Source organism: Oncorhynchus tshawytscha, linkage group LG07 (assembly GCF_018296145.1).
Source record: "Oncorhynchus tshawytscha isolate Ot180627B linkage group LG07, Otsh_v2.0, whole genome shotgun sequence".
In the NCBI taxonomy this organism is placed as follows: domain Eukaryota; kingdom Metazoa; phylum Chordata; class Actinopteri; order Salmoniformes; family Salmonidae; genus Oncorhynchus; species Oncorhynchus tshawytscha.
In genome coordinates, this window is record NC_056435.1 from 16,324,449 (window position 1) to 16,339,559 (window position 15,111).

At 41.2% G+C, this 15,111-nt stretch overlaps 1 protein-coding gene across 6 annotated transcripts in view; it reads left to right on the plus strand.

Moving 5' to 3' along the window:
* The first annotated feature begins 892 nt into the window (after positions 1–892).
* The window catches only part of LOC112220177 (RNA-binding protein 45-like), a 36,188-nt gene continuing 21,969 nt past the window's right edge, over positions 893–15,111 (plus strand). For 4 of the 6 annotated variants that reach the window (XR_002948841.2, XR_002948843.2, XM_024381859.2 and 1 more), the window contains exons 1-6: positions 894–1,204; positions 1,832–1,954; positions 2,186–2,312; positions 2,440–2,565; positions 2,672–2,845; positions 3,150–3,279. Coding sequence is in view for 2 of the 6 variants with exons in the window: in XM_024381859.2 (XP_024237627.1) it covers positions 929–1,204; positions 1,832–1,954; positions 2,186–2,312; positions 2,440–2,565; positions 2,672–2,845; positions 3,150–3,279 (956 nt within the window). In the remaining 4 variants the exon portion in view is untranslated. Of the gene's footprint in view, positions 1,205–1,831; positions 1,955–2,185; positions 2,313–2,439; positions 2,566–2,671; positions 2,846–3,149; positions 3,280–15,111 lie in introns of all 6 variants that reach the window. The other 2 variants (XR_002948842.2, XR_002948844.2) reach the window with 1 other exon arrangement.

Below are 15,111 nucleotides of genomic sequence, written 5' to 3' on the forward strand. Positions count from 1 at the left end.
TCAGGACACCAACTAGAGATGTGTGTATATATTTTCTTGTTTACCTTTACTAATCACAGTGTGATAATGTTTGGTAGGGGTTGCGTCTTTGCCCATAAAGGTAGACTGGACATGTCTAGATAGTTATATGGCTGTTAGGCCAATTTTCTCACTTGAGGCAAGTGAAATGTTTGGAACAACATTTCATTTTTGCAGGGGGTGTTGTAAGACTTAATACAGTTGTATTCCAGCCACTAGGGGGTACTCTGGTGAAGCCCATGGGAAATCCAGAAATATAGTTTTAAGTGAATTGGGGAGAGGAAGAATAAGAAACAAAAAAAAGGCTGTAAACTGTTGTTACATGTGCTGACATGAAGTAAACCATAGTTTGGGGTGGCAGGGTAGCCTAGTGGTTAGAGAGTTGGACTAGTAACCAAAAGGTTGCAAGTTCAAATCCCCGAGCTGACAAGGTACAAATCTGTCGTTCTGCCCCTGAACAGGCAGTTAACCCACTGTTCCTAGGCTGTCATTGTAAATAAGAATTTGTAGAATAATAATAAAATAAGAATCTGACTTGCCTAGTAAATTAAAGTTAAAAATTAAAAATACCTTTTGTGTTGTAGTTTATATTATAAGCTCATAGAAAGGGTAGCACAAACAAACTCACAAATGATTGGTTGACAATAGAGCCTCCCACAATGCAGGATGAAGGTGGTGAAGAGGAACTGCAGAAATTTGCAGTCAAAGCTTAATGACCTTTGATCACAAAAGTTAATGCAGTCAGTGAAAGTCTGAAAATGTGTATTCTCATAATGAAAGGCGACAAAAGTTAACTGCTTTCAAGACTAAGCTGAAACTGCAAGTCAGAGCCCATGTTTCCGAGTTGACTTGAACGCAGCATCAAACATGTACTACGTGACGCACACAACGTCATTTCTTGATAACCAAAATGGAGGACTACTCATCCAAGCAATCAGTTGAAAATCTTGACAATCCTCCTAACAGTCGCTTGTTTCTCGTAACAAGTCGATCAGTTTCAGATGATGTTATTCGAGAGAAATTTTCTGTATTTGGAGAGGTCCAAGGTGTATGGGTCGTTAAGGACAAACAGACGAAAGAATCGAAGGGGATCTCCTATGTTAAATTCGCGAAGTCTTCGGAAGCATGCACCGCAATGGAGGACATGCATGGAAAATGCCTGTTAGACGGAACAAAGCCCATTAAGGTTTGCATGCACATACATCTAAACTTAATATGACCTCATCCAAGTTTCTAACATTCACTATTTATTTCCTTAAGTATTTTTAAAAAGTGATTCCATGCTGGGCCCTGTTCACCGATAGCGATGGAATGTTTTACCCGTATTTTAACGATGCACGTTTCCTGCAACTGCCCGAAACATCAAGCAGAGAAAATGGTCGCCACAGTACTTCGTCGAAGGTGAATACATATAGTATGGAAAGAAAGGGAGCGCTGTTCTCGGATCAGCTTTCTCCGTTCAAATCTTTCCTCGAAGGTGCATCATGCAGAAATCGCTCCGCCATTTCCTGGTTGCATCTAATAGTTCGCAAACAATGTATGTCTCGAGAATCCATTGTTCCATCAAAACCGCTGTAACATGTTTTCAATAACCAGGGCCGGATGCAATTCCACAATACTTACATGATGGACATTAACTGAATCTTTTTTTAATACCACTGACCTCGCCTTCTGGATGATAGCAGGGTGAACAGGCAGTGGCTCGTGTGGTTGTTGTCCTTGATCTTTTTGGCCTTCCTGTGACATCTGGTGGTGTAGGTGTCCTGGAGGTATACCAGTTATGCATTTTGACTGAATATGACTACTGTTTCAGGTGTTCATTGCCCAGTCAAGGTCCTCTGGTAGACACAGAGATGTGGAGGATGAAGAGCTCACCAGAATATTTATAAAGATTCCCAAAACATTCACAGAAGAAGATCTGAAAGACACATTCAAGGTACGAGGTCCATTGCATTGCATTTTATCACTTGGTGAAATATTTCTGGCCAAAGTAACCAACCGTACATTTGAGTAATTTAGTAGATGCTTGCTCAAGGGCACATCAGCACACCTTGTCGGCTCGGGGATTTGAACCAGCAAACTTTCCGTTACTTGCTCAATGCTCTAAACACCTGCAGCCCTTAAGATGGCAGACCAATATAGATAATTCTTTTTTTTTTGCTTGTAGGAGTATGGGGACATAGAATACTGTGTGATCATAAAGAATAAAACCACAGGGGAGAGCAAAGGCTTGGGATATGTGAGGTATCATAAGCCATCACAAGCAGCCATTGCCATTGAGAACTGTGATAGAGGTAAGCAGGCATCAGCCCTTTCATTGGAGCCTCAGAACAGATAAACTCAAGTTAAAACACTTTCCCTTTCAATGATTTCACTGTAGAATTTCATTTGTATCAATTTAACCCATGTCTGTGCAACCAGCCTACAGGGCTGTTCTTGCTGAGCCCCGAAGCAAGAACTCATCTGCAGATAATGACTATCACAGCAGTGGCAGAGCAGAGCACATGTCAAGTGACCTGGGAATGAACCCCTATTCCTTTGGAGTGTGTATGTGAAGTACTTCATTCTGATTCAGAATGTCACCTTTGCTTTCATTTGCATTTGCTTTAATCTAGCTGTGGTCTGACATCTGTCTGTGTTCCCTACCTGACAGCTGACCCTGGCAGTTATGCCGTAACTGACTACCGATCCAGTGACCTCATCACCAGGTGCCTAATGGTATCCTCGAGAGCTAGTGTTACCCAGGAGCAGATTTATGGCCTCTTTGACCTCATACCAGGGATGGATTACTGTGAGATGCAGCGGGATCATTGTGGGCTCAACAAAGGTATTATACATTGATAATTATGTATTTAATAGGGGAAGATGTGGTTAAATAGAATTTGAGTCACACATTGATTTATCAAGAGTAACACTTTAGTTTATAGATGTGTATGTTTATAGTAGTTTATAGTAATGTCTATGTTCATAATGCTTATAAGACATTCTGGAATAAGCCTACTCATTATTTTTGTTAATATACATATTTTTTGAAATTCTTATGTAGTGTTACCCACAAAGATTAACACTCCTAATTTTGTATTTAAATTGTTCACATTAATGTTAGTTGTTGCTCATGATGCCCCCCCCAGGACATGCTGTGATTCGCTACAACAACCTGGGATCTGCCCTCTACGCCAAAGAGAAGCTGAATGGCTTTGAGTATCCCCCTGGAAACCGCCTCATCGTGGCCCACATAGAGGATGGAGAAGACAGGACCAGGTACAGACTTATCATTTGATGGTACACTTAAAATGTGTCTAATGTCTTGATTTTTGTCTATCAATAATGATGATAGATTTATTTGAAAGTAATACGCATTAAAGCATGATCTTTAGGTTTATTTGATCTTGTACATATTCATTGCTAAAGACCTACTCCAGCCATCCACTCACCCAATTTATGACATGATTTACCTGAGACTGGAAACTTTCGACGTCAGTTACTAGGCCATAGTTAGTTGTGTTTAGTTGTTGTCGAAAGATAGTGTAAGTCAATTTAGTTTATTAGGATCCCCATTAGCTACTGCAAAGTACAGAGTACAGAACAGTTAGACAAGAACACAAGATATTACATAAAATGATATGTATTAGAGGTCGACCAATTATGATTTTTCAACGCCGATACCGATTATTGGCGGACCAAAAAAAGCAGATACCGATTAATCGGTCTGTTTTTTTTGAAATAATGACAATTCCAACAATACTGAATGAACACTTTAACTTAATCTAATACATCAATAAAAATCAATTTATCCTCTAAATAATGAAACATGTTCAATTTGGTTTAAATAATGCAAAAACAAAGTGTTGGCGAAGTAAAAGTGCAATATGTGCCATGTAAAAAAGCTAACGTTTGAGTTCCTTGCTCAGAACATGAGATCATATGAAAGTTGGTGGTTCCTTTTAACATGAGACTTCAATATTCCAAGGTAAGAGGTTTTAGGTTGTAGTTAACATAGTATTTATAGGACTATTTCTCTCTATACCACTTATTTCATATACCTTTGACTATTGGATGTTCTTATAGGCACTATAGTATTGCCAGTGTAACAGTTTTGCTTCCGTCCCTCTCCTCACCCCTAACTGGGCTCGAACCCGGAACACATCGACAACAGCCACAATCGAAGCAGCGTTACCCATCACTCCACAAAAGCCGCGGCTCTTGCAGAGCAAGGGGAATAACTACTCCAAGTCTCAGAGCGAGTGAAGTTTGACACGCTATTAGCGCACACCCCGCTAACTAGCTAGCCATTTCACATCAGTTACACCAGCCATTAGGCTGATAGGCTTGAAGTCATAAACAGCGCTGTGCTTGCGAAGAGCTGCGAGCAACACACACAAAAGTGCTGTTTGAATGAATGCTTACGAGCCTGCTGCTGCCTACCATCGCTCAGTCAAACTGCTCTATCAAATCATAGACTTAATTATAACATAACACACAGAAATACGAGCCTTTGGTCATTAATATGGTTGAATCCAGAAACTATCATTTGGAAAACAAAATGTTTATTCTTTCAGTGAAATATGGAACCGTTCGGTATTTTATCTAACTGGTAGCATCCCGAAGTCTAAATATTCTTGTTACAGTGCACAACCTTCAATGTTATGTCATAATTACATACAATTCTGGCAAATTAGTTCGCAATGAGCCAGGCTACCCAAACTGTTGCATATACCCTGACTGCGTGCAATGAACACAGGAGAAGTGACACAATTTCACCTGGTTAATATTGCCTGCTAACCTGGATTTCTTTTAGCTAAATATGCAGGTTTAAAAATATATACTTCTGTGTATTGATTTTAAGAAAGGCACGCTGACAAGGTACAAATCTGTCGTTCTGCCCCTGAACAAGGCAGTTAACCCACCGCTCCTAGGCCGTCATTGAAAATAAGGTGTTCTTAACTCACTTGCCTACTAGTTAAATAAAGGTATTTTAAAAAATCGTCAAAATCAGCACCCAAAAATACTGATTTCCGATTGTTATAACTTGAAATCGGCCCTAATTAATCGGCCATTCCGATTAAATCGGTCGACCTCTAATATGTATGTATATATTAAAGACACCAAGAGACAACAGACCCGAGCAATCGCAATTAAAAAAAAAAAATTCATCATCTGATTTGCTCCTGTCTCAGTGGACTTATCAATTGCAAAGGCCACGGGGATGGCACAGCCCATCACTCTTAAGACAAACAATTGTATATGGTTATATTATGTAAAAATAATGGTGCAACACTAATATGCCTTGTTAAATAAAGGTAAAAAAATTATTATTTATAACATGCATCTCGCCCGTTAGATACGTTCGCGGTCTGTTGGTTCTTAAACATAATCTTCAGTGCACCGTAGAATTGGCACCTTTCCTATGTTGCTATGTGCATAATAACAAAGTTAACCAGCATATTGGGTTTGAGAACAATGCGGTGGAGGCGGCAGAGACGAGGAAACAGTCCTTGCCTTAGCCTAATTGTCTGAGAAAATTGAGGAGTGAGGAAACTCCAAATGAATTAGGTCTATAATCAATAGCCTAACCTTTAAATATGCCTGGCTTTAGGAATCATCCATATACAATGTATTCGACAAGTATTCCGACCCCTTTTATTTTTTTCCACATTTTTGTTAAGTTACAGCCTTATTTTAAAATGGTTTACATGGATCAATCTACACACACTATCCCATAATGACAAAGCGAAAACAGGTGTTTAGATTATTTTAGCAAATTTATAAAAAATATACCTTATTTACATAAGGATCCAGACCCTCTGCTATGAGACTTGAAATTTAACTAGGGTGCATCCTGTTTCCATTGATCATCCTTGATGTTTCTACAACTTGAATGGAGTCCACCTGTGGTAAATTCAATTGATTGGACATGATTTGGAAAGGTCAGGGAGGTGACCAAGAACCTGGTGGTTACTCTTACAGAGTTCCTCTGTTGAGATGGGAGAACCTGCCACTCATTAAAAGGCACATGACAGCCCGCTTGGAGTTTGCCAAAAGGCACATAAAGACTCTTACCATGAGAAACAAGATTCTCTGGTCTGATGAAATCAAGATTGAACTCTTGGTCCTGAATGCCAAGCGTTTTGTCTGGAGGAAACCTGGCACCATCCCTACAGTGAAGCATGGCAGTATCATGCTGTGGGGATGTTTTTCAGGGACTGGGAGACTGCTCCGTTCTCTCGATCCTGAATAAAGTACAGAGATCCTTGATGAAAACCTGCTCCGGAGAGACCTGAAAATAGCTGTGCAGCGACACTCCCCATCCAACCTGACAGAGCTTGAGAAGAATGGGAGAAACTCCCCAAATACAGGTGTGCCAAACTTGTAGCGTCATACCCAAGAAGACTCGTGGCTGTAATCGCTGCCAAAAGTGCTTCAACAAAGTACTGAGTAAATGGTCTGAATACTTATGTAAATGTGATATTATCAATGCATCGTTCAGCCATTTTGGTTCCCTTGCTCATGGTAGAGCATCTTTACTTGTCTGATGGTGGGCAGCAGCATCTGGAAGACAGGAGGGAGCAGCGTCTGCTGGAGGAGCTGCTCGGGTTAGAATAGATTAGTTGAAAAAAAATAGATTAGTTGAAAAGCACACTGTCAGGTCTGGGGCAAACTAGCTCAAATAGAAAAGGCTTTTCTTCCCAGAATAACTTTGGTAGCCTTCAAATCAGACAACAGGAACTCAAAAAAATCAGACTGGTTTCAGTCCATATCATAGATCATCTGCCGCCTTACAGAATCTGTTACTGTCCAATGCGGGTGTCATAATTTAGTACTGACAATATTTAATAGCGTGCAAACGAAAGCTTGACTTGCAATAAACAAAATGTCACAAACAAGAATTCAGTGGGGAGGATCATGTTACTACAACATGAATAGAATTATTCAATTTTATTCCACTGTGCGCACTACCATGCCGTTGAGGGAGTTTAATTAAGCTGGACTGGGGTGCACCGCGCTATGGCCCATGACGTGAATAGGTGAAAGTGGTGAGGGATGAGCGACCTGGTCATATTGCCAACAAGACGTCATGGTTAATTGTTCAGAAACATACTTTATGGAAAATACATGTTGTATGTGTTAGACTTTTACAAGTTGTCATGACTCCTGTGAGGATCCGAAGGATCAGGTTACAGTGGGTCCGCTCTACAGCACCCTCTTTCCCATAGGGAGAGGGGTGAAGTTGGCCGTTTTATGACCTCATAGAAACTCTCTTTTTTGTCATGCAATATTGAGGGAGAGTACCTCTGTGGAACAAAGGGACTAGAGGTCGACCGACTCATCGGAATGACCGATTTAATTAGGGCCGATTTTCAAGTTTTCATTACAATCGGAAATCGGTATTTTTGGACACCGTTTTGGCTTTAAATTGTTTTTTTTTACACCTTTTATTTAACTAGGCAAGTCAGTTAACACATTCTTATTTTCAATGACGGCCTAGGTGCGGTGGGTTAACTTTTTATGGCTGCAGGGGCAGTATTGAGTAGCTTGGATGAAAAGGTGCACATTGTAAACGTCCAGCTCCTCAGTCTCAGTTGCTAATATTTGCACATTATTATTATTAGTATTGGATAGAAAACACTCTAAAGTTTCCAAAACTGTCAAAATATTGTCTGAGTATAACAGAACTGATATTGCAGGCGAAACCCCTGAGGAAAATCAAAGCAGGAAGTGGCGTCTATTTTGAAAACCCAATGTTCCATAGCCTCCCTTTGCTCCATTTAAAGGGATATGAACCAGATTCCCTTTCCTATCACTTCCTCAATGTGTCAAGTCTTCAGACAGTTTTAGGCTTTTATTTTGAAAAATGAGCCAGAACGATAACATCGCGTCAAGTGGTCACATGAGTTTAGCTCGCACAACAGAGTTTTGATAGGTATTGCTTTCCCTCTCCTACTGTGAAAGACATTTGCGATTGCTATATTATCGACTATATATTTTAAACAACCTGAGGATTGATTATAAAAAACGTTTGACATGTTTCTGTGGACATTATGGAAACTATTTGGAATTTTCGTCTGCGTTGTCGTGACCGCTCTTTCCTGTGGATTTCTCAACATAACGCGCCAAACAAACGGAGGCATTTTGGATATAAAAATAATCTTTATGGAACAAAAGGAACATTTGTTGTGTAACTGAGTCTCGTGAGTGAAAACATCCGAAGATCATCAAAGGTAAACGATTAATTTGATTTACTTTTCTGATTTTCGTGACCGAGCTACCTGATGCTAAGTGTACTTAATGTTTATCGTGCGATCGATAAACTTACACAAACGCTTGGATTGCTTTCGCTGTAAAGCATAATTTCAAAATCTGACACGCCAGGTGGATTAACAAAAGGCTAAGCTGTGTTTTTCCCTATAGTGCACTTGTGATTTGATGAATATAAATAATTATAGTAATATTTATTGTATGTAGCGCTATGCTATTCAGTGGTTGTTGATGACACATATCTCGATAGTGGGATTGCAACCATAAGTTAACTGCCTTGTTCAGGGGCAGAACGACAGATTCAATCTTGCAACCTTACAGTAAACGCCCTAACCACCTGATTACATTGCACTCCACGAGGAGCCTTCCTGTTACGCGAATGTAGTAAGCCAAGGTAAGTTGCTAGCTAAACTTATCTTATAAAAAACACTCAATTATAATCACTAGTTAACTAGACATGGTTGATGTTTATCCAGCGTGTCCTGCATTGCATATAATCGATGCGGTGCGTATCGTTGCGCCAATGTGTACCTAATCATAAACATCAATGCCTTTCTTAAAATCAATACACAGAAGTTTATATTTTTAAACCTGCATATTTAGCTAAAAGAAATCCAGGTAAGCAGACAATATTAACCAGGTGAAATTGTTTGGGCCGCCTAATTTGCCAGAATTTTACTTAATTATGTCATAACATTGAAGGTTGTGCAATGTAACAGGAATATTTAGACATATGGATGCCACCCATTAGATAAAATACGAAACTGTTCCGTATTTCACTGAAAGGATAAACGTCTTGTTTTCGAGTTGATAGTTTCCGGATTTGACCATAGTAATGACCTAAGGCTCGTATTTCTGTGTTATTATGTTGTAACTAAGTCTATGATTTGATAGAGCAATCTGACTGAGCGGTGGTAGGCAGCAGCAGGCCCGTAAGCATTCATTCAAACAGCACTTTCGTGTGTTTTGCCAGCAGCTCTTCGTTGTGCTTCAAGCATTGCGCTGTTTATGACTTCAAGCCTATCAACTCCCGAGATTAGGCTGGTGTAACAGATGTGAAATGGCTGGCTAGTTAGCGGGGTGCGCGCTAATAGCGTTTCAAACGTCACTCGCTCTGAGACTTGGAGTAGTTGTTCCCCTTGCTCTGCATGGGTAATGCTGCTTCGAGGGTGGCTGTTGTCGATGTGTTCCTGGTTCGAGCCCAGGTATGAGCTAGGAGAGGGACGAAGCTATACTGTTACACTGGCAATACTAAAGTGCCTATAAGAACATCCAATAGTCAAAGGTATATGGAATACAAATGGATAGAGAGAAATAGTCCTATAATAACTACAACCTAAAACTTCTTACCTGGGAATATTTAAGACTCCTGTTAAAAGGAACCACCAGCTTTCATATGTTCTCATGTTCTGAGGAAGGAACTTAAACGTTAGCTTTCTTACATGGCACATATTGCATTTTTACTTTCTTTTCCAACACATTTTTGCATTATTTAAACCAAATTGAACAGGTTTCATTATTTATATTGATATATTATATTAAGTTGAAATAAGTGTTCATTCAGTATTGTTGTAATTGTCATTATTACAAATAAAAATCGGCCAATTTTTAAATGAGTAATTTAATCATCGTAATAGTTAAACAGTTAATCAATTTGATAACACAATCGTCATCACATTAATGATCGCCAAGACGCAACATAATTGCCCTGTGCGAGGAATCCAAGAGAGAATGAGGCATTCATTTTGAATCCAGTTTAAATTAAATTTGAAAAGGAAATTAAATGATACACCCAGATTATGTTATACACCATAGGAGTTGAACACAGGAATTGTCGACGTGTGTGTGTTGCCATTTGAACAAGATACATTGATAAAATTTCTAGCGCTAGAATCCAATTATAGAAATTTGAGAAATGAAGCCAAATGTGCTATTTCTGTTTCTCGTGTCTTTGGAGCGAGTGATTCGGTCAGTATTAATTTCTAGAGTGAGGGCATAGATCCAGCAATGATAGATCGATCCTCAAATTTCTATATGTTGATCGGGCCGGAGTATTATTTCTGTCAATCGCGCTTAGACAGCGTGGATAGTCCACATGCGTCTCTCTTTATGTTACCGCGCGTTCCGGTAATATAGTGCTAGCAAAGAAGAATGCCGACTGGGTTGAATGTGAGACGTCACTTTGCTTTTGCAAATTCATTCACTTTCAACTCCCCCATTACTGATCCAGTATTGATGGTTCATGAACGTCTTTAAATAGATTAACATAGTCTTTGCAGCTTCCACCACCTCAAAAAAAAAATACAAAAACGTTAAAATAATGTTTCAAGTATGTGCAAGCTATCAGGTGTGGTTCCCAGTCTCCCGCTAATTTGTGAACCCTCACCGATTGATCACTGACCTCAGCAGCGATACAAACCCTAACTATGCTATTAGCGGAAAGACAGCAGAAATTGCGAAAAACACTCTCCATAATCAATCATTGGACGCAGGCATTGTAAAGGTTCTCTCCACTTGAGCCTTTATGTATCGCCATCAAAGATTGGCATCGGTCTAGTACCCCAGTGCTTAGCAGAAGCATGTGCAAAATATGGCTGATATGAAGGGACAGGTGGAGAGAACCGAGCAACTATCGACAAAAGCAGGAAATGAAAACATTCTGCTAGCCGAGGACCTGTGCTTTGAAAACTGAACAATTTAAAAGTAATCACAAATACTTGACAATGAACGAGCACAAACTTTAAAACAAAATCCTTTTCTACAGGAACAACTTCGATTTAGCCCAAACTAAATACGACAAAGGCCACGCTAAACTAGATAAATCTGTCGGTATCTACAAACAGGAGCGCGCAATTTGATAACATGCAGGCAGTTTTGATGAACGTTACTCAAAGCAAATGCTGCAAACCAAAGACTATCAGTATATGAACATGGTGACTAAGTTGGATGCCAAATCAGCAGAACTCATTGAAGTCGCTGATCAAATGAATAATGAGAGAACTCAGGTGATGAAGATGGGAATATTGATTTCTAAACAAGCGGAGGAAATCTCATCACGGCTCTCGGTCCATACTCAAGACCTCCATCTGCAAACAATGACGGATAAGTATGAGGCCGAACGAAGCAAGTGCGACACTCGGGTGTCTGAAATCAGTACTCTAAGCAATCAAGTGTACTCTACTATGCAGCAGAATACCACCCTTAGGTACCATCTGGTGGAATTTCAGAATGGTCATGCGCTACAGTGTGACTACCCAACCAAGCAACCGGAGCCCGTACTCAATGGAGTGAAGATGATAGGTTTCAGACTTTGCCTCTCTCGTGTGTCCCTAGGTCTTCTCCTCTTGGCCGTTCAGGTAAAGAGTAATATGGTGCTTCTTCGCCAACAACGCCAAAGCTTGGCATCTCCTCTTGGCCTTTCGGCCCCAATTTCCCCACAGGATGAAGCTAACCCTCTCCACCCACTTGGCATGGAACACCATGACAAACTTGTCAAACTTTCCCACCTTTGACCCAGTTCCAGGTCAGCCAAACAACACTGAGACTTTCCTAGCTGACATAGAGGATTGCTACCTGAACGCTGCGGTTTCTGATAGGCTTTACCTGTTGAAGTGACCGTCAAATAGACACGTGACGAGGTTAATTAGTCTAGAACAGCAACACGTGCAAAACGACTACACTAAACTTGCCACCGCTTTGAAATTATAATTCATTGGTTCTGTGACTTGCAAACATGATAGCTCCCTGGCTAACACTGTCAAACAAGCTCAGAATGAACACCCACAAGCTTACTATCATAGGCTTCATTCAGCTTACTTTGGTCTACTCACTGAAACAGGAATGAAAGAGCTGTTACCATTCAAACAAATGTTTCTGTCGAACATGTATCCCACCTTCATTACCTACTTGGGCGGTGCAGCCCACGTTGGCTTGCCAATCTCACAACTCAAAGAGCTTGCAAGCACAGCTTTTGAGGCATCAAAAGCACGCAATGCTAAGAGCTCTGACATCTTGGTTTTGGAGTTTGACCATGAGCACTCACTCCAGTTAGAGGGTGCATTATCAGATATTGGAGCGTTGAGAGCTGCTGCACAACAACTGTTTCTGCCATGATACCAATACCGACTGCAGTCGAAATAATAACTAAAGTATGTCTATCAAAACGACTGCCGCTACAATCGACCTGATCGCTACGTTCCTGCATCCAACCCACACAGTGTCATAGCACACGGGTAACAAAAGGTTTGATACGACCAGAACGTGACCAATGTTCCCTGGAAGTTCTACTATGTGAAGAACCTACAGCGAGTCACATTTTGGAAAAGGGAAAAAGATCAGACACAGTGGCTAGACTGGGAATTGCTGGAAAACAAGTCCACAGGAATTAACACCCGTAGCAAGGACGTTAAAAATCGTATTTCTCCCGCTCTCACTCGAGACCCTATCCAGGGCTCGCTCGATCAAGAAACAAGCCCACAGGCTTTGTCTATAGACTGATACAAAGGTTGCGAAGAAAGAGGTCAAAAGCCAAGCCCACTCAAAATCCGAGAAGTCAATTTGCTTTCATCATGAACAGAAACGGAACATCACGTCGTTAAGAATATGTCCATTAAATGCAACTCAAAACAGCCATACCTGGAAACAGTCCTGAAGGACTGCTTAACCTGTCATGCGCTAATTGATTTGGGCTCGACAATATCGCCCATCATAGAACAATGTTAGAGAGATCTCTAAAAGGGCTTTGAAGCCGACTAAACATTGGTTATAAAAGGAACGATGCGACAATACACTTCGAGGTTTCACTCATCTCTCACATTGATAGTTATGCTAAAACTACACTTCCTGGATGTATCGCTTGTTCAACCTGTGTATGTTACCAGCCTTGAATCTGAACCCCTGCTACTTGGTGCACACTTGATGGATCGTTTACTCCCACTGATGGATTTGAAAACCAACCACGTTTGGTCACAGGTGCCTTCTCCGCTGACCACACTGTCTTCCCCTAACACTAGCTACAACACAGTCATCCATGAGGGGTATCTGTCAAAAGCATCCCTTGGGAAAAATACGTTTCGAAACCTCTTGGTGCAGAATCCGATCCAAAGGGGATATTATGATATCTCGACACATTCCATCAGCAAACCTGATTGACCATTCTTTTCATGATTTTGAGCCGGCCGTCTCTGTGAATGAGCAACTTCCCCCCTCGAAGTTGTGCAAAACTGTAGTTGAGATCCGCTTCTCTCGCCCTTCAGACACTTCCGCAAGCACTGCGGCCGTCTCAGCAAGAAAAACATTGATGAGCGGAGTGTCTTCTGCTTTGTGGGGGACTGTCAGCCCTTACAATGACACTAATGGCGTCAGTCCCGCAACTGACCCGATGACTCCCACTGGTGAAACACTATCACAGACAGATATCCTCGTCTCAGTTCGCAGGTACTGAAGAGGTTGCCACATGCGGACGCTTTGACTGAGGGGCCTCGACAGCCCCTGAGATTTTTGAAGCACAATCACCAGGGGATTTGGTTAAAGCTTACAGCCAATTTAATAACGCGGTCGCTGACAACTCGTCCATTGGGTCCAATCTTTTTGTTTGTGCCTCAGATAATACCAACCACTGGTGGGGAGCTCCCGAGACACAAAGGGGAGAATACTAGCCCAGACCCATGAGTTTCATCGAGGCTGCTGGCGGGGTCGAGACTACGTGCAACACTGTGCGAGGCTGCCAGAGCAGGAAACATTTCTAGTTTTAAACTTCCCCATTAGAACAGAGAGGAGCGGACAAGCCTCTTGACCGGGATAACCTTAGAACACATCTAAGATATCACTGAGGTGTACCACGCTGGTTGTGAAAGAAGTCCAGTGGACTTTCCACCTCCACCAAAGGCAAAAATAACCATTCTTTGCCATGTGTAGGTTCAACTACAATGCAACTAGTAAAATGCTCTAATCGTGTTCCGGTAGTATAACATTTCAGAATAAATTGGTAGAATAACTGGTCCTCTTGAGTACAACTACCAATGCCAGCACAGTCAGTCCAGACCCAATCAGTAAGAGGGTTAGAGACCTCCCAAAACAAATTGCCATTGATAACAGCGACAGAGGAGATAGTAGCAACTCCGATTGCAACACATGTAAGGGAATCTCCAGAACACTCTTCTGATGGTTAACTCATATGCCACTAATAAATAGAACCCTCCATTGTGAGGTTAGCTCCTCCGTGGATAACATAGCTATAAAATAGACTCCATCATACCTATCACCACTACAATGGTGTAAGACATTGATGTGTAGTAAAACTTCTACAGGTCCCCTTAACACATGTCTTGAGGTCTACATCAAGTCTTACTGACCTCCAGGCATTGACTTGGAAAGTATCTGATGACGTCAGACTCATTCTGAACAGGTTGCAGCCTACCCGGATACTTGGTAATTTCCCTTGGATGCATTGGCGTCAAAATAGGCCAGCATCCCTGTGGAATGCAACGCAATATTAGGAAGGTGTTCCTAATGTTTTGTACACTGTGTATAATAGCCGATTTGGCCATATTAGCTAGCTACTAGTGTCTCCCCGTGCCCCTTGAGCTTTATAGTCCCCTCCGTCAAAGTCCTCGCAAACACTGTCTGTTCTTCTTCTGTTGGGTCTTCCACTGGCTGTTGTTGCCGGTACGGCCTTAAAACACCATATCGATACAGCTAGCATGCCCGAAAGTAAATGTTGCCAGCAACACAGGCAACCTTTTCTGCCACACATTACCAAAAACCTGCCCACTGTGTTTGACAATGAATACAGGTTGAAAATGTTATGAGGAAAATTAAATGGCAAAATGAAGCATT